This window comes from Hippopotamus amphibius, chromosome 7, assembly GCF_030028045.1.
Source record: "Hippopotamus amphibius kiboko isolate mHipAmp2 chromosome 7, mHipAmp2.hap2, whole genome shotgun sequence".
NCBI classification, from domain to species: Eukaryota; Metazoa; Chordata; class Mammalia; order Artiodactyla; family Hippopotamidae; genus Hippopotamus; species Hippopotamus amphibius.
Window position 1 is genome coordinate 31753356 of NC_080192.1, and position 21422 is coordinate 31774777.

At 32.7% G+C, this 21422-nt stretch overlaps 1 protein-coding gene across 13 annotated transcripts in view; it reads left to right on the forward strand.

Moving 5' to 3' along the window:
- Window positions 1–21422, forward strand: part of CEP290 (centrosomal protein 290) — an 84273-nt gene that overhangs the window by 17087 nt on the left and 45764 nt on the right. For 10 of the 13 annotated variants that reach the window (XR_009054763.1, XM_057742390.1, XM_057742393.1 and 7 more), the window contains 14 exons: window positions 1852–2024; window positions 2761–2923; window positions 4447–4547; window positions 4620–4707; window positions 5722–5834; window positions 7011–7103; window positions 7389–7473; window positions 8004–8146; window positions 10954–11118; window positions 11504–11653; window positions 13226–13341; window positions 14586–14688; window positions 14779–15009; window positions 18682–18855. Coding sequence is in view for 12 of the 13 variants with exons in the window: in XM_057742390.1 (XP_057598373.1) it covers window positions 1852–2024; window positions 2761–2923; window positions 4447–4547; window positions 4620–4707; window positions 5722–5834; window positions 7011–7103; window positions 7389–7473; window positions 8004–8146; window positions 10954–11118; window positions 11504–11653; window positions 13226–13341; window positions 14586–14688; window positions 14779–15009; window positions 18682–18855 (1898 nt within the window). In the remaining variant the exon portion in view is untranslated. Of the gene's footprint in view, window positions 1–1333; window positions 1475–1851; window positions 2025–2760; window positions 2924–4446; window positions 4548–4619; window positions 4708–5721; window positions 5835–7010; window positions 7104–7388; window positions 7474–8003; window positions 8147–10953; window positions 11119–11503; window positions 11654–13225; window positions 13342–14585; window positions 14689–14778; window positions 15010–18681; window positions 18856–21422 lie in introns of those variants that run through there. The other 3 variants (XM_057742397.1, XM_057742398.1, XM_057742402.1) reach the window with 2 other exon arrangements.

Sequence of the window (21422 nt, forward strand, 5' to 3'; positions counted from 1 at the left end):
GTTGGCTTAGGAGCACAGAGAGGTCATCCATAGTAACAGGAAGAAAGGTGGAGGGTACCGATACAGTTGGATGTGGCTGGGTAGATGTCCTGACAGTGAAAGCTTCGGTTTTATCAGTGAACGAGGAAGCAAGGTTCTCAGCTGAAAGTGAGGAGAGAGGCAGATATATTAGAAGTTTGAGGATAGAGAAGTAAAGAGAAGGTAGGAAATGGTCATCTGAAAGAATGAACAGACTAGAGAAATGTAGAGTGATGGTCGAGCAGCATCAAGGCCCACTTGCTATACTTATTTCTACATGTATCTGTATTATGTACGTATTAGAATTATTCTTTGACAGTAGCTTAAATTGTTTTAAAAGGATGACTAATATTGTGGGGTTTGCATATTCCAGCCATCAGGAGAAAAAGTGGTGGTTGATCTCTGCTATCAAATAAGGGAGAGGTTTTATATATTGACACTTCTGTCAGTCCGTAGTCATATAACCCCTAAAGCCCACAGAAGGTGTATGTACTAGAATATACTCTATATCTTGAATTTAACTTGCATATGACAGTTAATGGTGTTCTCCCTTCATTGGTTAGGATTAGTCTTAGCTCTCAGAAGCATCTGAAACATGGTGGAAAAATCAAAATAGAAGTTTATTTCTCACTTGGGTATTGGTCTAGAATTAGACAGTCTAGGGTTTTGTCTTCATCTGCTTCATGCAAAATGGAACTTTACCCTCACATCCCGTCCCAAACAGCGAGATAGAGGAAGAGGGGGCAAGAAGCAAAGAGTGTTTACTGAAGAATAGGCACGTAATATTTTACGGGGGGCCAGGCAGAAGAAAGGGAGAATAGATTTTGGGTAGCCTCTGTCACAGTCTTTCCCTAGGCTGTTTGCTCCAGAGAACAGGGCTCACTTCTTATAAACGTGTGATCTCCCACACTAGTCCATTGCCTACCTAGTCCAGTGACTATAAGTATATGCCCTATAAATCACTAGATGTTTGTTATGGATGAGTTTAAGAATGACTATTGTCAGAAAATTTTAGCATGATAGGAATACTGTATTTTGGTCTTAGCAACAGTTTGTTAAGATGTACAAGTAGAGACTTTTTAGCTAGTAGTTACAGTAAGTTTAGCTGCAAGTGACAGAAAAAAATCAAATATAACAATGGTTTAAACAGGATAGAAATGTACTTTTCCATGATATGATCAAAGTTGAGGCAGCTAGTTTAGTGTTGGTGTGCTAGTTGTACAAATACCAGATACCAGGCACCCTGTATCTTGTTGCTCTGCCTATCTGAACATGTGGTTTCCATCTCATGTTCTAAGAAGACTGAGTTCCAGCCCTGATGTCCATATTCCAGCTGGCAGGAAGGAGGAAGGAGAAAAGAAAGTTTCACTCTCCTTTAGAAACATTTCCTGAAATGTTCACATGGTCTCTCTGTTTATATCCCATTCGTCACATGACTACACCTAGCTACTGGAATGTAAGTGGAAATTTAGTCTTTATTTCAAGTGACCATGTGTCCAGCTAAAAATCCATAGTTCTATTACAGTGGACAAAAGGGTGCTAGACTGTTAGAAACAGATAGCAGCCTTTGACACAATGGTCATTCCTTGTAAAGCAGTGTTTTCCAGTCTTTTATAACCCATGCCCTTTCAGTTAAGAAGATTTTATTAAAATTTCCTTTTTAGTTTTATAAATAAAACTGAATCAAAGCTATTTTACAAATATAAAACTATAATATTAAATGAACTTTTCAAAGTGACATACCACTTTTCCTGCTTCCCATATTGCAACCAGTGATTTATAGGAGTAAGTAGTCAATTCAGTTCATTCATGATTTTAATTTTTACTCTGTAGGAGCTTCACCACTTTCTCAGCGGACTCATTATATGAAAATTCAGTCTAAGGTTCAAATTTTAGAAGAGAGAACTAAAGAGGCTGAGAGAACAGCTGAACTGGCTGAGGCTGATGCTAGGGAAAAGGATAAAGAACTAGTTGAGACTTTGAAGCGATTAAAAGATTATGAATCGGTATGTATTTTTATCTTGTCAATCAAGGAGCTTAGAATTATTCTTGCCACTTACAGTTAGTGTTCTGTGCCATTTACTGTGTACCATTTAAAAACATTCTAGAAGTATCTCATGATAAAGATTATCCTAATTGATTTATACTGAAATGTTCAAACTGATGTGCAGCATTTACTCTATGGCAGGAGAATTGTTTTCAAACCATTTGATTAAAGCATTTTGCCCAGATAATCAGCTTTGGTGAGGCAGCAGGATTAGATTCTTTGTAATCTGTGTCATTGTACCACCATGTAGATGGGACACCACTGCTTAGTTGTATAAAATTTGTAACAGAGACAGTTTTGCCACCTACTGTGGCAATACAACCTTATTTTGTACTTTTTATATTTTTAAATCTGATTACTGCCAAGTCAGGCAACTAATAACCTACATATTCTAATGGTATTGCTGATTCTCCCTTACTATTCCTTTTCTATATTTTGTTAAGTGTTTTATATGTAATATTCTGAGTCACTTTGCCATTAGGATGCTGTATTGGGAAATTTCAACTATTGCATTTTTCATTATTATTATTATTGGATTTGGTTTTTAAAAGTACAGTAAAAAACACAGTTTACAGATACAAATCTTAGTTATATGTGCACGTCCCCTCAGACTTAATAAGAAAACAAATTCATGAATTTGACAATTTATTTCAAATAAACAATGTTATATTTGAATTACATTGTGGATTTTTCAGGGAGTTTATGGCTTAGAAGATGCTGTTACTGAAATAAAGAATTGTAAAAACCAAATTAAAATAAGAGATCGAGAGATTGAAGTATTGACAAAGGAAATCAATAAACTTGAGTTGAAGATCAATGATTTCCTTGATGAAAATGAAGCACTTAGAGAGCGTATGGGTAAGTCATCCTTTAAGATACGTAGTTTGCTCAACCCTAATTGTCGAGTCATTTTTTTGTTGTTTATTATTTTTAAATAGTTGGATACTTTTTTTTTCAAATAATTTCTCCTATAAAAATATTTAAAATAAGTAAAAGTGGAGCTGTTCCCATTGAAGTGGGATTATGGATTTTGATGGGGTTGGGATGGTGGTTTGGCAGACCTGAAGCACTGCTGTATTCAGTCCAAGATCTCCTCAATAATAACTGCTCATTTAAAAAATGAAGGTCTACTAAGTTAATACCACATATTAGAGATTAACCTTTTTTTGTCAACAAAAATAGTTTGTTAGTTTGCAAAGTGCTCTAGTTTCAGATGAATGCATGGGGACATTTAAAAATACTGTTTAATCCTTTTTAAGACTTTTAAATACTTGACTTTCATAACTTAGACTGTTTAAGTTTTACCTGGGTTGAGTACTTTAAGGTTACTATTGATTCTAAGAAATAATTAGTAAATATAGCTTGAGAGTTTATATATTGATGTCAATAAATAGTTCATTAGTGAATATTACTAGTTTGAATGTTATTACAGTCCAATCTAAATTGCTACCTTAAAATGAAAGTAAAAATCTAAATAATGATTTCATTATACTTATTAAATACCAGTTAATGCTTTCCTAGCGTTAAAATGATCACCTGTAAAAACTATTCTCTAAAGAAAGGAAAAATAAATATTTTATACATATTATTCATTTGTAAGAAAGTGTCTAACTAGGACCGAGAGTCATGCCAGGACCTCAAGTTAGACTTAGTCAAATCAACTTGACCTATCAGATCATGGCCAACTTCAACCTGGACATTCCTAAAGGCAACTGAGTCGTTAGGTAGCTTTCGCAAACCCCAGATTTTCTGTATCTTAAAGGCCCCAAATCTTGCTTTATAATTGCTTGAGACGATCTTGATATCGAGTTTGTCAGAGCATAGCTGCTTAGTAATAGGAAGTTAAGAAAGAGGCACACTGAGAGCATCAGTCTAGTCATAATAGATAATATAGTTGATATTGATATTAATAATGACTGCTGTGTGCCAAGCACTGCTGTTAATAGTTTATTTGGGTTAATTTTATTATACCCCTGACAACAAGCCGAAAAGAAATACATATATACATTTATACAGACATATATACAAACAGTATTATCTGTACAACTAGCTAATAGTTGAAAGTGGAAATTGAATCCAACTCTGTTTTATTCCAAAGCTTCTGTTCTTAGTACATTATAGTACCACTGTGACAGTCCAGCATGGAAAACATTGTAATATGTCTTTGTCAGGATCTCCATTAATAGCTGTGATAAAGGTTAGGCTTATAGGGTTACAGTTCAAATATCTGAAAATTTCTTGCACAAAAAATACCGCATTCTTCAGTGATGCTGGCTAAATAGATTATAACCAGTTGCTTGATGATAACCAGTTGCTGTATGAAGTTATTGTAGTTCATTTGAATATTAATAAGGTTTTAATCATATTGCTTTTTATTTTAGGCCTTGAACCAAAGACAATGATTGATTTAACTGAATTTAGAAATAGCAAAAGTTTAAAACAGCAGCAGTACAGAGCAGAAAACCAGATTCTTTTGAAAGAGGCAAGTGCAGTAGTCAATTGGTTATTTTCCTGGTTGAAGTAAAGAAAAATACTAATAATTTTTACTTTGTAGATTGAAAGTCTAGAGGAAGAAAGACTTGATCTAAAGAAAAAAATTCGTCAAATGGCTCAAGAAAAAGGAAAAAGAACTGCAACTTCAGGTATACTCTGTTATTCCAAACCTTTAAAACAGTCATTGAAAAGTAAATTGTCTGGATCTGTAATTTTCTCTATGTTAGAAATATTATTCCTGTATTACTGTGGTTTTACTACAAGGTTGATAAATGAAAATAATGGCCTGAGAAAGAGTGTATGATGAGTGTCATTAAGTTTGGTCCTAAATCTGCAACAGTTAAAAGAATAATAAAATAAGGGAACAAAAAACAATCTTAAGAATCATGGACTTTTGAAAAATTTACAGTATAGTCGATGTTAATTTCTAGACAGTCCCAATATGTTATGATTAGTAATGATAAAGCAGTAATTTTTGTCAGTATATATTACCGTTAATATTTTGTTTTTCCTTAAAATCTATACATTGGAAGCTTTCTTTGTACGTTATTCTTTACTTAATGAAAGTAATGTTTTATTGAATAAAAATTAAAATCTTTTTTGTTTTGTTATATCTTACATTATATAAAGGGAACAATTGGTTTAGTTTTCTAACACCTATTAAAAAATTTAATACCTTTTTTGTAAGAAGACCAGAGAGAAGGAATTTTTTTTCTAACTTGGCCCAAGCCCACAAGCATCTATGAATAATAGAGGGGTTTTTGTTTGTTTTTATTTTTTTTTCAGCATTATGCTCTCTATAGTACAATGCATCAAAAATTTCTAGATGGGCAAAACTTTGTAATTTATTAGTGTATTAAGCAATTTAGTCATCATCCATTATTCTTGTTTACTTTATATGTGTATTTTAACTATTTTAGTGCTTATTAATATGGGAAAAGAATAATATAGAAGATAAAATTTGTATTTGTCATTAATATCTAATTAAAAGCGAGCTAAATCAGGCAGTTGTATAGGAGGCTACATATGGATCAAGGATTTTGGAAATAATTATTCTACCTTTTGTATGAGTTAAAACTCGATTCTAGTTTTTAACAGTTAAAGTATTGGAATAATAGCAGAGTTATTTTTATGTTTTTCGTTTTTAATTCTTTTTTATGTAGGATTAACTGTTGAGGACCTGAACCTAACTGAAAACTTTTCTCAAGAGAATAGAATGGGAGAAAGAAAACTTGATTTCGTGAGCCTCAGAAATATGAGTGAAGCACAGTCAAAGGTAAATAGTAAAGTATTGGTATGGCGAAGAAAATAAAAATATTATCAGTGCTTTCATTTCTGCCCCCATTGTCTCATTATGGACATTGCTTCCTTTTATACTTGTTAAATAAAAGGAAAATGTTTTATTTAAATAACCTGTCAATCCCAAGATTGATTAATGAAACATTATTTACTCTGAATACAGATTAGGAGTTCAGATAAAGTAGAGCTGCTGCATAGGAGACCGTCATTCAATATTCCACAGTCATATCAGAATAAGCCAGAAGAGAATATGACCATAGGATCATTATCAAGAATGTTATCTGGAATTCATCATAGTGTAGAAAGTGAAGTGGATCGTTTTGTCTCTTTAACTAGACATTCTTCATCTATACAAGTGAAAGATAATATTTCACCTCCAGAAACTATTACAATAAGGGAAATTTTTAAAGCACCCTGTCTACAGTCTTTAAGAAATCTAGAATCATTTGTCAGTACCTTTAGTAGGGAGAGTCATGAAGAAATAAATGACCATTTTTATTCTCTTTCTGATGAGTCTATGAAGAAAGTGTCAAGAAGCCATCAGACACTTGAGAAGACTAATTTCACACAAAAAAGTGATTCATCTTTACGAGCCTTATCAACAGCTTCAGACTTAATGCAGAAGTTATCACTTAGGCAAAAATCTGCGATACTTTGTCAACAAATTCATGATAATAGAACTGACGTGGATAAAACACAAGTAGCAACATCAGAAGATGAACAGGTTCATACCCCAATAAAATATGCTGATACCAATTTGAAAGAAGATAGAGGAAAAAGTGAAGTACCCTTACAGACAGAGATTTTGAAAAGTAAACTTGAGCTTAATGTTCTGGACCCTGTACCAATTAGTGCACAATCAAAATTATCTCAGATAGATCCACTTGAAAATCTTATAGAACAGCTACGGACAGAACTAGTATTTCTTAGATCTCAGGTGAGCTCTCCTCCAAATTACATTCCTGAAATTTTTTTAAAATTCTTTTTTATGACTTCTCTAACAAAATTCTATAAGTAGCAATTATAATAAGAATTGTTTTATGTTTGCACATTAACACTAATTTATGCACATTCTGTCTTTTAAAAGATCTAAAAATGCGGTACATCTGAAATGAATTCGTTGCCTTGCCTAATTTATGAAATGTTTCTTTAGAATGAAGTCATAGCACAGGATTTGTTGATCAAAGAAGCACAGAGTAGAAATGCAGAAATAAAGCTTGAACATCATAGAAGCCAGGCAGAACAGGTAGTGTAAAGGCAAATCATTAAAAGAGATGATTGTGGTGCTAAAGACAAAAACCTTCATTATCTGGTTGCCTTTTGCTATGGGTGTGGAGGGGAGGGAGAAGGTGGGAGGAGGATCATTATCCGTTTTTACCTTTTAGATTTTTTTTTGTGACTGCTGCTATGTTGTGGCTTGTTGTGGCTGTTGTTAAACCCAATTGGTCAAACTTTTATAAACTTCAAAACTGTAAACTAATATAATTCTTTTAAAAAAATCAACTTTTTTTTCTCTTTATGGTTTGTTTAGAATGAATTTCTTTCAAGAGAACTAATTGAAAAGGAAAGGGATTTAGAAAGAAGTAGAACAATAATAGCCAAATTTCAGAATAAATGTAAGTCACTGTTACCTATTTTTCTTATTTAGTCTGTACTGAAAATTATGGATTTGAAAGGACTTTAATACATTCTGTTGTCTAGTCTGTTTTAGCTTTAACTACCTCTATAATGTATAGACTTCAGTCTCTCATTCATCTATTTGGTTTGCCTTGCTAAATTCATTTTCAGAGAATGTTACTAATCTGAATTTATTGTGATGGTAAATAAGCATTTTTCTCTTGTTCTCTAATGAAAATGAAGTTAGAAAAACAAATGTAAAAGATTTTTAATATAAAGTGAAGGCAAAGTATGCTTATGATTTGTTTCTTTCAGCCATGAGATGTATATGTATATGGACATGGTTTAAATAGGTGTGATTTAATTCACACATTGGATTTATAGTTGAATTTTTTGTACATTTATTTACCTTTGCATTTTATAAATGGGTTATTTTTACTATATGTGAAATATTTGTCATCTATATAGCATAGTGTAAAAAATTGTAAGAAATATCTATTCATTAAATGAAAAAAATATGTCATTTTAGTAAAAGAATTAGTTGAAGAAAATAAGCAACTTGAAGAAGGTATGAAAGAAATATTGCAAGCTATTAAGGAAATGCAGAAAGATCCTGATGTTAAAGGAGGGGAAACATCTCTAATTATTCCAAGCCTTGAAAGACTAGTTAATGTAAGTTATTTTTATATTAATGGTTTCATTTTGTTGTTTCATCACTTTAAAGATGTTGTTCCACTCTCATTCGTCTCCACTGTTTCTGATGAAACATCTGCTGTCATTTGAGCCATTGTTCCCCTGTATGATGTGTAGTTCTTAGGCTGCTTTCAAAACTTTCTCTTTTTATTTGGTTTTCACCAGTTTGATTGTAATGTGCCAAGGGTGTGTGTGTGTGTGTGTGTGTGTAGCTTGTTTGGGGTTTGCTGAGCTTCAATCTGTTCACTTATGCTATTCACCACAATTGGGAAGTTTTCTGCCATTAATTTCTTTAATTATTTTTTTGTGCCCCAATCTCTCTGTGACCCCAGTCATGTTAGACTGTCCCACAGATCCCTGAGGCCTTGTTCATTTTTTTTTTCCCTAATTTTTTATCTCTTCTCCCAGTTGGGTAATTGCTACTGATTTACCTTCAAGTTCACTGATACTTTCTTCTGTCATGTCCATTTTTATGGTTTAGGGGTCAGCCTGAGACCTGGCAGAGCTTTTACACAGAATTTGAAAATCCCTTTTGTTGGTTCTTTTCTTTCTGAGATTCTTCTCTCGCTATCCTATGGCTTTGTGCCCTATCCTTTGGTTTTTAGGCCAGAAAGAAGAGAGGTAGCTTGCCCTACACAGTAAAGCCATAAAAATAACATATTTACTCCTTATTGGTTCTATCTTCCAAGTTTTGAGTCCCCTCCAAAATCTGCTTGCTTTTGTTCATTTTCTAGAACCTTTATGTAATAGTTTTTTGTATTCACTTGTTAGGTGCGGAAGGATAGGTCTGTTAGAACTTCATGCCATAAACCTAGAAGTGTAATAGGATATAGTAAGAATATTTTGAATATTTAATGACTTAAGCATTACTTCGAGAAAGATTTTAGCCATTAAATGATATTCTATTTATATTTACCACATAGGAACTTACAAGTTCTACAGTATTTATGAGCGTCTGTTATATAAACTTGAGTAAAATATACATTTTTAGATTCTTAATATTTAAATATATTTCCATCATCTGAACATATTTAACATGCATTATTATACTATTATACTGTGCTTAATTTATATAGAAAAAATTCTTATTCATTGAATTGCTTTTTTTATGGTGACTAGTCAATAGTTGAATACTTTTTTTTTATAACAACACTATATTGTTAGCAGAGAGTGATACTAGTATATTAAAAACTTTCTGAGGCAAGAAAATCATTTAACAAAATTTATGAAACTCTTTTGATGCCCTTTATATGTTACTCATTCTGACTTTTTTTTCTCTGTTTGGGGACTTTATTTTTTCTCCAGTATTTTAAGTGTCTAAAATGATTCTTCATGCTTTCTTATGTGAACATCTTTTGTCTATGATGCTACCCACTACTAATACTGTGTCTCAGATCAAGCTCTATTCCACAAGGGAAGCTCTGTTTAGTGACTAAATAGAAAGAGAATGAATAGGCCATAAAAGTTCTAAGTTTTTCTATTTTAATTGACAGCCTCTGGCCTTCCTAGGACTACTGCTTCTATCGATTTTGTCTGCTTCTCTTCTGGGTTGTCATTTTTTTTCTGATTGATATGCCCTATCTGAATGACCTAACAGTACCTTCCCTAAGAAATCATCAGAATCAATGACACTTTAGATCAGATAATTCCAGCTTCTGCACTTTAGTTCACTATCTATAACTACAGGGTATTTTTCAGGGCCCCTAATCACCATCTAATTCAATCTCATTCTACCAAAAGGTCTTATAGACAACATGTTGCTATTTATCATCAAGACAGCTAACTAGACTACTTTGTCGTCTGTCAGAGTACCTCCTTCTGCCTACTTCTTTCTGCTATCCCCTTTGAGTTAGTATAAATTATTACTCCACATGCCCTGCTCTGATCTCCTTTGGGTCAAGGCTTACTCTTACAAATCTACTGCCTTGAGTTAAGTCCCAGATCACCCTCCTGAATAGGAGATTACATACGATCTTACTCATCTTACCGTCTTTGTCTTCTGCCTTCATTTCTAAAGCTTTACTTTGCATTTAACAGTTTTGTTCATAAAATCCAAATATATTTATATGTATGTATTGTATATGTATACAAGGAGATAGGTATATTTATGTATGCCATTATTGGAGAATTAGGACCAGTGAAGCCTCTTGGATAGTACTTTAATATATGACATATTATTTTTGCTTATCCAGCACTCTTCGATAACACTATTTTATCATACTTTGCCTTTGTTATCATATATGCTTCAACTGTATGGAGAGGAAGCAATGAAAAACAACTTATTAAATGTAGTAGCTATTTCATTCCTTTGCTCACACTTTAAATTCAGATGCTTCATGGTTCAAAGCATTTACATATAAATTATCTCCTGTTGACTGTATAAAAACCTTGTGAAGTAGAGAGAGCTAACATTATTTCCTCTTCTTTAGAGATAAGGAAGCTAAGGTATGAGGAATTTTAAGTCCCTTGCCCAGCTAGTAAGATATTGGTTAATATTTGAACCCTAGTCATCTTGTTTCGGTCCAGTTGTTTTTCTGACCTACCAGTCTACTTAGATTAGCTAGATATTGTTAATTGTTAGAATGAAGTGATTGATTAGTATGCTTGGTAATACTGGTGTAGGTTAAATTGGTATTTTATAAATTTATAAGTAAGAGATTTGGCATATTTTATTACACATGGGAATAGTAAAATGCTTAAATGCAAATTTTATTTAAACAGATTTTTTTTTACTATGATTTTAGTGTTTTCCTTCACATTTCTTCTATATAATTTAAATATATTAGGCTATAGAATCAAAGAATGCAGAAGGAATATTTGATGCCAATCTGCATTTAAAAGCCCAAGTTGATCAACTTACTGGAAGGAATGAAGAATTAAGACAAGAGCTCAGGGAATCTCGGAAAGAGGCTATAAATTATTCTGAGCAGTTGACAAAAGCAAATTTAAAGGTGAGAATTTTGTTAAATAAAAGAAAATGCTAAGGATATGAACAAATGTTTAATGTGAAGCATTTAATTTTTTTTTTAAATGACTGTTTTATGAGAAAACGCCCCTTGAATTAATTCTTTCAGCATTCGGACAGCTTCTGCTTGGATTTTTTTAAATAAAATTAGTAGAAAACATAAGTACCTTATAAAAGGATACAAAAATTCTAAATGTATTCCTAGGCATTTCTAAGTAGAAATTAAGTTATAATTTAATTAATACTTGGCAGAACATTCATGTATCTATTTGTTAAAGATATTTAGTAGGAAGTGTTAGTTACTGCTTTTAGATTTGTCTTTCTTTGTGGGTAAGAGATGAGATTCTCATTTCTGAACTATTTGTTTGCAGATAGATCATCTTGAAAAAGAGACCAGTCTTTTACGACAATCAGAAGGCTCAAATGTTGTATTTAAAGGAGTAGATTTACCTGATGGGATAGCACCATCTAGTGCCAATATCATTAATTCTCAGAATGAATATTTAATACATATCTTACAGGTACTGAAAATTTTATATGTGAATAACAAAAATAATTGATAGTATGTTTTATGATTTAATCATCATATATTCCTTTGAGTTCTTAGAATATTAACAGAGGTGTATTTTTGATGGATTTTGATATTAGATGGAATGGTAAGAATAAAAGCAGTTTATTCCATTCATTGAATGAGAAGGATGTGTGCCATTCATGTGAAATATATGATTGACAGATAGAATAACATGCAGCTACTATAGGGTAATAATGTATTAATAAGGTGAGCTCTTTTATCTGTTGGTTGGAAAAACAATTCAGATGAATAAAGTCTGACACAGCTTATTGTGTAATAATTAAAATTGTTCCCCTTTTTTTATTAACTACAAGAAAGAACTTTTAAACGAAATTGTCTTTTATCTCTTTCTTCCCTGTATGCTGTAAGGTGTTAGTTAATCCGTTAGCAAAGTATACTGCTTGCCCTGCGTTTGTTTCTCAGTTTTGTTGTCTATATTCTAGTCATTATGAATAGCCTAATGAGAGATGCTTTTCATTATTTCATTTGAAATTTTAATGTCCGTAATGTCACATACATTACAAATATAACCACAGAAATGTGTTTAGAATGAATGAAAGTAAGTTTTTGATTGTAAGCACTGCTGTTTCCCTTTCCTAAATAATCCATTTGTGAACATACTTGAGTTATGATTATCAAATGCTTGTATTTGTAAATTACATTAATCTTTTTATGAGTATTGGAATTTAACTACTTATTAGAACATTATAATTGATGTTATATCATACTTTTAAATTTATAATTTTAGTACTCTTCATGAATTTATTCTGCAACACAGGAACACTGTCAATAAGTAATGAAAGTATTGCATTGTTATGTTTTACTTGTGATAAGATTAATTTTTTTTCATCTTTATATAAGAAACACATGAGAAGCATTGTGGTAGATTGGAGAACCAATTTGGAATCTGCAAACCTATTCAGAGTGGCAAAACAAGTACTTGGATTCCCAATCCTAAGGCAGCATAGAGTGATAGAAGTAGCAAGGTCTTTGGAGTCAGACAAACGTGACTACAAGTGTTAGATCTGCAGATATGTAAAGCACCTGGCACCAAGCTTGTATGTACTTAGGAAATGGTTACCAAGTCTAGTATTAATGAGTTTTTTAATGTTGAGTAAGTTTCTTCATCTTCCTAAGTCTCAAGTTTCTTCATCTTCAAAATGAAATAATTGGAAAGGATGATTTGAGTGAAGGTATGAATGCATATGTTCACTAAAGGGTATGTGGAACTGAGTGGCTAGAGGAAAGTTTGTAACCACTGTATCTGATAATTTGTATGTATCTGATAACTATTATATATGATGAAAATAATTTTACCTGTTTCATAGCACTTATCTTTTACACATATTACCTCATTCCATTTGCCATAAAATGTTCAGAATAATCATAGAAATGATCTGTGCTGCTTATGGATTTGCTATTATCTTTTATATATTTTTCTGTAATCTTGTCAGAATATGAATTTATACTTTCACATTTAAATTATATCCTTTTTCATTCTCATTTCTAAACCAATTTTTAGGAACTAGAATATAAAGAAAATAAGTTAAAGAATTTAGAAGATTCTCTTGAAGACTATAACAGAAAATTTGCAGTAATTCGTCATCAACAAAGCTTATTATATAAAGAATACCTAAGGTATAGGTGTTAGCAAAACTTTATAAAATATAATTGTAGCATATTCGTATTAAAGTTAAGTAACAAAAAATATTTAGGTATTTTCTTTTTTTTCCTCCTGCCTCTGCAACTTCACTTTGTCTTAGTTCCTTATCTATAAAATTCTGTTATAGTAATACTTTTTCATAGGGTTATTATGAAACTTAAGTGAATTATGTGAAAATGCTCAGATTTGAGCATTTTGTGAATATTATGGCACATATGAACCGTTTATAAATGGTGGCTGTTAGCACCATTCTTCATCCTCACCATCATTATTCATATATTTTCATAGGGAACTAACCTGTTTCTGCTTATCTCTGCCATTTCATCTGTACCAGTGGACTAATATCCTTAGTAATAATTAGAATACCTAATCAGAGGTGATTTAAACACTAAGAGTGATTGTGATTTGATCTAACGTTAAAGAGAACGAAAGTTAATTACAGGGTAGGTCATGTTTGGGAATCTTATAGTATAGGTCGTATTATCTCCTATGGTGCTTATAAAATAGATGCAGGAGTTCGAGGAAGATGGAACCATGCCCATTGAAGAAGAAGGGCATTTTTTTTTCACGTAACTTTTTATTTTTACATAAAATTTTTTCCAGAGGCTTCTGGCAGACTTAGATCTCGTTAGCCAGAATTGGGTTAATGAGCTATCAAAGTAGTATGTCCAGGTTTGAACCATTCAGTACAAAGAGAATGCTGACACCATAACTGGTTTATGCCAAGCAGATTGCAGGTCTGGGTAGGCAACAATGTCTTATACACCTTCTTTTAAGTCTAATGATTTCTCATTTTGTTTTTATTCTAAATATTCCACAGGTAGTTAACACTCAAATTTAAGAGTAGGGTCAGAATACTGAGACTTGATTTCCAGATTTAGTTTGGGGTATTGATTATTTTCTTAATTTTTTTCTGTTTTTAATAAAATGTTTATAAGATTCAGCTGCAATTATACTGTAACAGTTGTAGAGTAATAATTCATAGATTAATGAAAATAATTTGATAAAATAATTTCTTTACCTTGCATTTATTAAATAAAAATATAACTTGCAGGATAAATGCTTTCAAATGGAATTTTGACTTCTTATGTTATCAGATATTGACTAGTTATGATTTCTCTTGTTTTATAGAAACTAAATTTTCACAGTCTAAAGTTATCCCTTCCTATAGTTAAATATTTTATTAGGTTTACTGTATTGTCACTTTTATTTTTTTAAGTGAAAAGGAGACCTGGAAAACAGAATCTGAAACAATGAAAGAGGAAAAGAGAAAACTTGAGGATCAAATCCAACAAGATGCTATAAAAGTAAAAGAGTATAGTGTAAGTAAAGCACTTTTAAAATCAGTATACAATATTGTACAAACTAAGATAGCTAGATTTAACAAGTAATATAAATGTGACTTTGTGCAGAATTTGCTCAGTGCTCTTCAGATGGATTCAGATGAAATAAAAAAAACACTTTCAGAAAATAGCAGAAAGATCACAGTCTTACAAGTGAATGAAAAGTCACTCATAAGGCAATATACTACTTTAGTAGAAATGGAGAGACGACTTAGAAAAGAAAATGGGAAACAGAAGAATGAATTTATATCAATGGAGGCTGAAGTTGGTGAAAAAATCGGACGTTTGCAGCGTTTTAAGGTATGTCTTTTTTTTCAACTCTGAAAATTTTCAAATGTGAAGAAGAAAGAATAGTATGACAATACTCATCACCTGGATTAATAGTTAACATTTATTAACATTAGACTGTAATTGCTTTATCTGTTTTTTTGTAAGCATATTTTAATTGCACATATTTCTCCCATAAATATTTGTGTGCATCTCTAAAAAACAGTTTTTATCACAGTAACTTTATCACACTTAACAAAATTCACAATACCATATATTATCTGATGTCCAGGTCATATTCACATTTCCTCAGTTGTCCCAGGATCCAGTCAAGGACCCTTTTGTTTCTCCTCTATGAAAAATGTTCAGTATTTATCTGCTTATTTTCTTTCATAATTTTACTTGTTCCTCTATGCATTGCGTTTGTTAAAAGTTAGCTTTGAAGCCTTGGTTATATTCAGGTTAAACATTTTTGGCAAGAATACTTCCTAAGTAATGCTTTGTACTTTATAAGTAACACTTTATATTGTATCAATTCAAGAGATACAATGCCTGGTAGTCCCATGTTTCATGATTGATTACTTTGTTGAGGGGGAGACAGCCATATATCGCTATCATTTAGTGATTTAGTTAATTCTTTGGTGATACTTTGATACCATGCAAATAACCAGTTCTTGATCAATTCTCCTAATGGTTTTAGTGTCCACTGGTGATTGTTGTTGCCTGACCCAATTATTTCATTAAGAGTTGCAAAAATCATGATTTTCTAGTTATATTATGTTCTCTTCATTTATTAGCAGATATTCTTTATAAAATAAAGAGCTTCTCCTCATTAGCCCAAGCTCTTTGGTTATCTTAAAGTATGGTTCCTACTAGAAAGACAAGGTAAAAGCTTCATCCTTTCCTTTTAGTGATCAGTTTTCAGAATACATAGTTGGTGTACTCTGCTTCTGCCTGTCCCCTCCCACCCACTGCATCCTCCAGCTTTCTCTTAAAGCTTTAAGGATCATAACAAACTCACACATTTTTAAATATTCAGTGTGTTTTACTTAGGTGTAGTCATTTTTCTTTTGTCTCAACTTTGGCCAACTTGAAAGAAGGCTCTTGTATCCTTTTTGACACAAACACATGAGTCTTTGAACCAAGCTGCAAAGCTCGGTTTGTTTTCTGGAACAACGTGATGTCCAAGATTGACCTTGTATACTTCTTATTCAGGCTTGGAATAAGCCATTTCTCTAAAGAGCCTTGGTTTGTTTTAATGCGGACAGCATTTAGATACCAAAACTGGTCCTAGGTGTCATTGCTCTTGGAGTGTCATTGCTACTAGTCCCTTTCAGTTAGGAAAATATGTGTAGATTTAAACCATGAGTTCATATTGTTATTTTTAATTCAAATTTAATATTTTAGGGTAAGTAATAGTGTGGAGTTTTTACTAACCTTTGATTTTGTACCTTTTTTTTTTAGCATGGAAATCTCTTAAACTAACATTAAGATAATTATTTGTTTTATACTACAACATTCATACATTGATTTGAAAATCATAGTGTTGTGTTGGTATTAACAATAACAATAGCAGTGCTACCAGATGTAGTTTAAAGTTTCTTTACAGTTATTATCTTCTTTAGAATATCTCTCACTAAGGATATATTGTCATGGTAACGTTCTATAGTGATTTGAAATAATTCTCCTCTTTGGGTGGTTATGCTATACATTTGCTGTATAGTTAGGCTCATTTATTTTACGCTTGTTTTCAATTTCAGGGATAACGTTGAAAAAATTAAATTTGAGTATATAAAACATATACATGTACAAAAGATGTCAGCAGAGAAATCTTACTTCTGTCCTTGTACCTTTCACTACATTCTATTCCACCCTTCCACCCCCTTTAGGTAACTGATAATCCTTCTAATGTTTCCTTTTGCAAGTGTTAACAAAGACACAAAAAGTTGCACGCCATGTGTACTCTTCCACACCTTGCTTTACATCTGATCTTATACCTTATTTAAGCATGTATATGTTCATTTGACATGTCTAAATTTACATAGGAGCATATAAGCAGAAGAATTCAAAGTAAAATTGCATTGAACTCCAGTTCCTTGCTATCCCCTTTTAAATGTAGTAATGGGTGAAACTGTCATGCTAATAAACCTATTTTCAATATGAAATGTTCTTTTTATTTTTGTGTTAGATTTTGTAGAATGTACTTCTCGAAGTATTACAGATATAGCGAGTGTTTGAGATAGAAGGGAAGAAACAATTAGAATCTTCTTCTTCTTCAACCTGATTGTTCAACCTGGGTTTTTTGTTTGTTTTTGCAACAATTGGAAAGCCAAAAAAAGGGATATTTTTAAGGATGGGAAACATGATCTCCCTCACCACAAAGCAAAAGTGAGACTGAATCTCAAGGGTAAGGTAGAATGAGGTGTACAAATATAGAGAGAGAAATTTTCAAAATGAGATCTGAAGCACTATTACAAATATTTTTCTCTCATTACTTCAGAATGAATTATAACCTTAAATTCTTTGTTTTTTAAAAGTTTTTTATTTTTTTAATTTTTTGGCCTGTCACACAGCTTGCGGGATCTTAGTTCCCTGACCAGGGATTGAACCCAGGCCACCGCAGTGAAAGCATTGTCCTAACCACTGGACCACCAGGGAACTCAGAAATTCTTTATCTTCCTCACTTCATAAGTTTGGTTTTATGTTCAGACATTTCTTTTTGGTGTTAATACAGTGTCTTTGAATAGTGACTTATAGCTCTGTAGTCAAACAGTTGAAGATGAACCAAGAAATTTAAAGGCTTTGATATTATTTGTTACAGATAGCTATGATGCAGAGAAGTTTTTTCTCCCTAAATAATGTTTCCTTCCTGTGAACAAAAATTTTTCTTTTATTATAAAGCTAGTTTGTGTAATTATAAATAAACAGAAGTAGCTAAGCTGTAAATGTTGCCTGAGGTGATGCAGATTTTGCCATTCAGTTGTCAAAAGACAAGGTTTTTTTTTTAAATCTTAAGAAATTTAGAAAAGCCGTCCAAAGATATACGCTATTTATTTATTTATTTTATTGGCTGTGTTGGGTCTTCATTGCTGCGCACAGGCTTTCTCTAGTTGCGGCGAGCGGGGGCTATTCTTCATTGTGGTGCACACGCTCCTCTCTTGTTGTGGAGCACAGGCTCTTTGTGCGTGGGCTTCAGTAGTTGCAGCACATGGGCTCAATAGTTGTGGCTCATGGGCTCTAGAACACAGGCTCAGTAGTTGTGGTGCACAGGCTTAGTTGCTCTGTGGTATGTGGTATCTTCCTGGGGCAGGGATCGAACCTGTGTCCCCTGCATTGGCAGGTGGATTCTTAATGACTGCACCACCTAAGAAGTCCCCCAAAGATATATTCTAAATGATATGTTTTCTTGCTGCTGTATATTAACGCTTTTCTCAAATTAACTGAATTTCACTTATGACATAAGTTATAAAAGCATTCACTTTATTTTTAATTTTATTATGATTTAAAATTTCCAAATATTATTTCTTGCATGAAAGTAATTAATAATTATTGCAATAGGTTTCTTATGTGAGAAATCTAATTTCTTTAATTATTCTGAAATCTGTTTTGCTTTCAGCTGTATTATCTTATCCTTCTCAAAAGTGGCTTGTGCTTTACCAGAAAAAAAATACACCGCTTTAATTCAGTGTGTCTTTATTTACATAGGAAATGGCCGTTTTCAAGATTGCAGCTCTCCAAAAAGTTATAGATAATAGTGTCTCTCTGTCTGAACTAGAATTGGCCAATAAACAATACAATGAACTGACTGCTAAGTACAGAGACATCTTGCAAAAAGATAATATGCTTGTTCAAAGAACAAATAACTTGGAACACCTAGAGGTGAGTTGGTGTGATCCTTAAACCTTGTGATATTAGCCATTCTTCTTTGGTGATATCTTATCTGTAGGTGCAGAATGACTTCTGGACGACTTCTTCCAGGTTATCCTCCTTAGACCGCTTGTGTGATTTAGCTGAACCAAACCTCTTTCCACCAGGCACTTAAAAAAGAAAAAAGACCATGGAACAGATAGGATAATGTAATCAAAAGAGGAAGCATTATTAAGTACCCATCCCTTTCTCTTGCCCTAATCCCAGTGCACATTATTCCCTCATGGTCCATGGTTCTTTCGGATGGATGTAGCAGAGAGTGGATGAGTATCCATGCTTCTTCCTGGACCTTGGGTGAGCTCTGCAAATCCCTATCCTTTCTTACTGTAGAGAGAGAAAAGAGTAGGATGAAGTATCATGAGTTTAATTCAAAGAGTCTATGAATATAGCCTAGACCCTTTGTAATTCTCTTCTAGCCACTTGACCTTCATACCTTTTACAGTAGGCAAAACAAGCTCCTGATTTTTATCTTTATCAAAAATAAGGGCTTATATCTTTTGGTTCATTCTCTTCTATGATCCTCTCATTGGAATGGAATGAGATCTAATTCTTTTGGCTCAAAAGCTCTCACTTAGGGGGACATGTTCAAGAAAACATTCTACATAGCTTTCAGTGACTCCTACAAAATTATCTGAGTCATTATTTATTAATATTAACTAGAAATAATCATGATTAGCTTACTTTTTATTATTTTTGCTGAAAAGAGATGATTATGTTAATTTCTATGAAAATTCTAAATACTTAGGTATAATAATAATTTATTTTTTCCCATCTTTCATGTCCGTTGTCCTCTCTTCTCTAGCATTAAAAAATCATAGATCAGAAATCTCCTGTAGATAATATACCAATGAGTAATTTTTAACTTTAAAAATTTATTTTCCCAGATAATATTTTTCATCTTTACTCAAACCTTAAAAAATTTGTCTCTGTATTGTATCCCTTTGTCTCCTTTACTTGGTGTATCTGAGTTATAATTCTAACGTGCATCCCTCTCTGTTGACAATTGTCTTTATTGTGGTAGCCGTTTCCCATACCCTTACCTCCAGTATTAAATCCTCCTTGCTGCCACAAGAGTGATCATTCTAAAAATGGATCTGACCACGTCCTTCGCTTGCTTAAAACCTCTCAAAAGTTGCCAGTCACTTAAAGAATAAGTGACTTTTGTGATTAGCCCACACTTAACTCATGTCATCTACTGTGACATTCTAACGAGTTTCACAATTAATGTTTTAGAAACTGAACTATGTTCTCTACCGCAGTGTTTATGTTCTTCTGTACGTGCAGCTTTCTTTGTCTAGAAAGCCCTTCCCCCTTTTCCAGTTTATCTGCTCAGTGAATTTCTATTCATGTTTCAAAACTTTTTTCAGACACTGTCTTTTCTTCTGTAGCATCCTTCTTTTAGAAAAAACTCACTCCCTCTATCGTTTCTGTATTTTGTACTTAGTTCTGCTATTTATGTCACGTCATGTTACGTGTGTTTATATGTCTGCCTCCCCTACAGGAATATAAGCCTCTTGATATCAGGAACTCCACTTACTTCATTTTATGGGTGGTACCTCCTGTTTGGCACAGAGTTAGAGCTAATAAATGTTAACTTCAGGAATTAATTAATGGTATCCACAGTGAAGAAGTCATCAGATATGGTGATTGGGAAATCATTGGTGCCTTTTGAGAGTAATGTTTCATGAGAATAAAGGTGATGAAAATCAAATTTTAGAATATAAAAAACAGAGTGGGTGGTAAAGAAATGCAAAAACTGAATGGGTGATAAGGCAGTTAAAAAAACTGGAAATTTGATAATAGCGGACAAGCAGAAATAGATACAGACTGAGGTAAAATTAAGAGGAAGATTTGCTGTGTTTTTTCAAAAAAAATTTCTTTTAAAAGGAGACCAATGAAGTTTGAGAGGAGAGGAAAAGAAAATTTAGAGCTAGTAAGGAGAGAATGATTGAATGTTAGAGGTAAAGAGTGGTAATAAATGAGGGTGCAGTACAGGACAGGGGTATGAAAATGGATGTGGAGCAAGGTCACAGTTATCCTTTGAAAGAGTCTGAAAGTAAGAGAAGAAAAAAAGGTAGCAAGATAGTTAAAACACCTTAAGCCCCCCTTTTTTTCTCCTATGAATTCGTAGTATCTAGGAACTGGGTTGTACTTGTGCATGTTACCAGAATGTCATGTTTTATTCCCTTCTCTTCCTTTTCATCATAACATCCCCCTTTAGAAAACAAAATCTCATTACCCTGTTTTATTTTTTTCTTCAGGACACTTATTACCTGACTCTTATATATATAGGCTTATTTTCTAATTGCTCTACTAAAATACACGTTTTAGGATGGAAGTTGTTTACCATTGCAGTCCTGTGAGTAGAATACCTGGCATATAGTAGACTTTCTGTTTGTTAAAATGAAGAATAAATGAGCTTAAAATATTTTATTTATGTGCCAGCTCCCTACATTTTATGTCTCTAGCCTGACTTCTCAGAACTCTGTTCTTCTGTATGGAATTACCTACTTAACAAC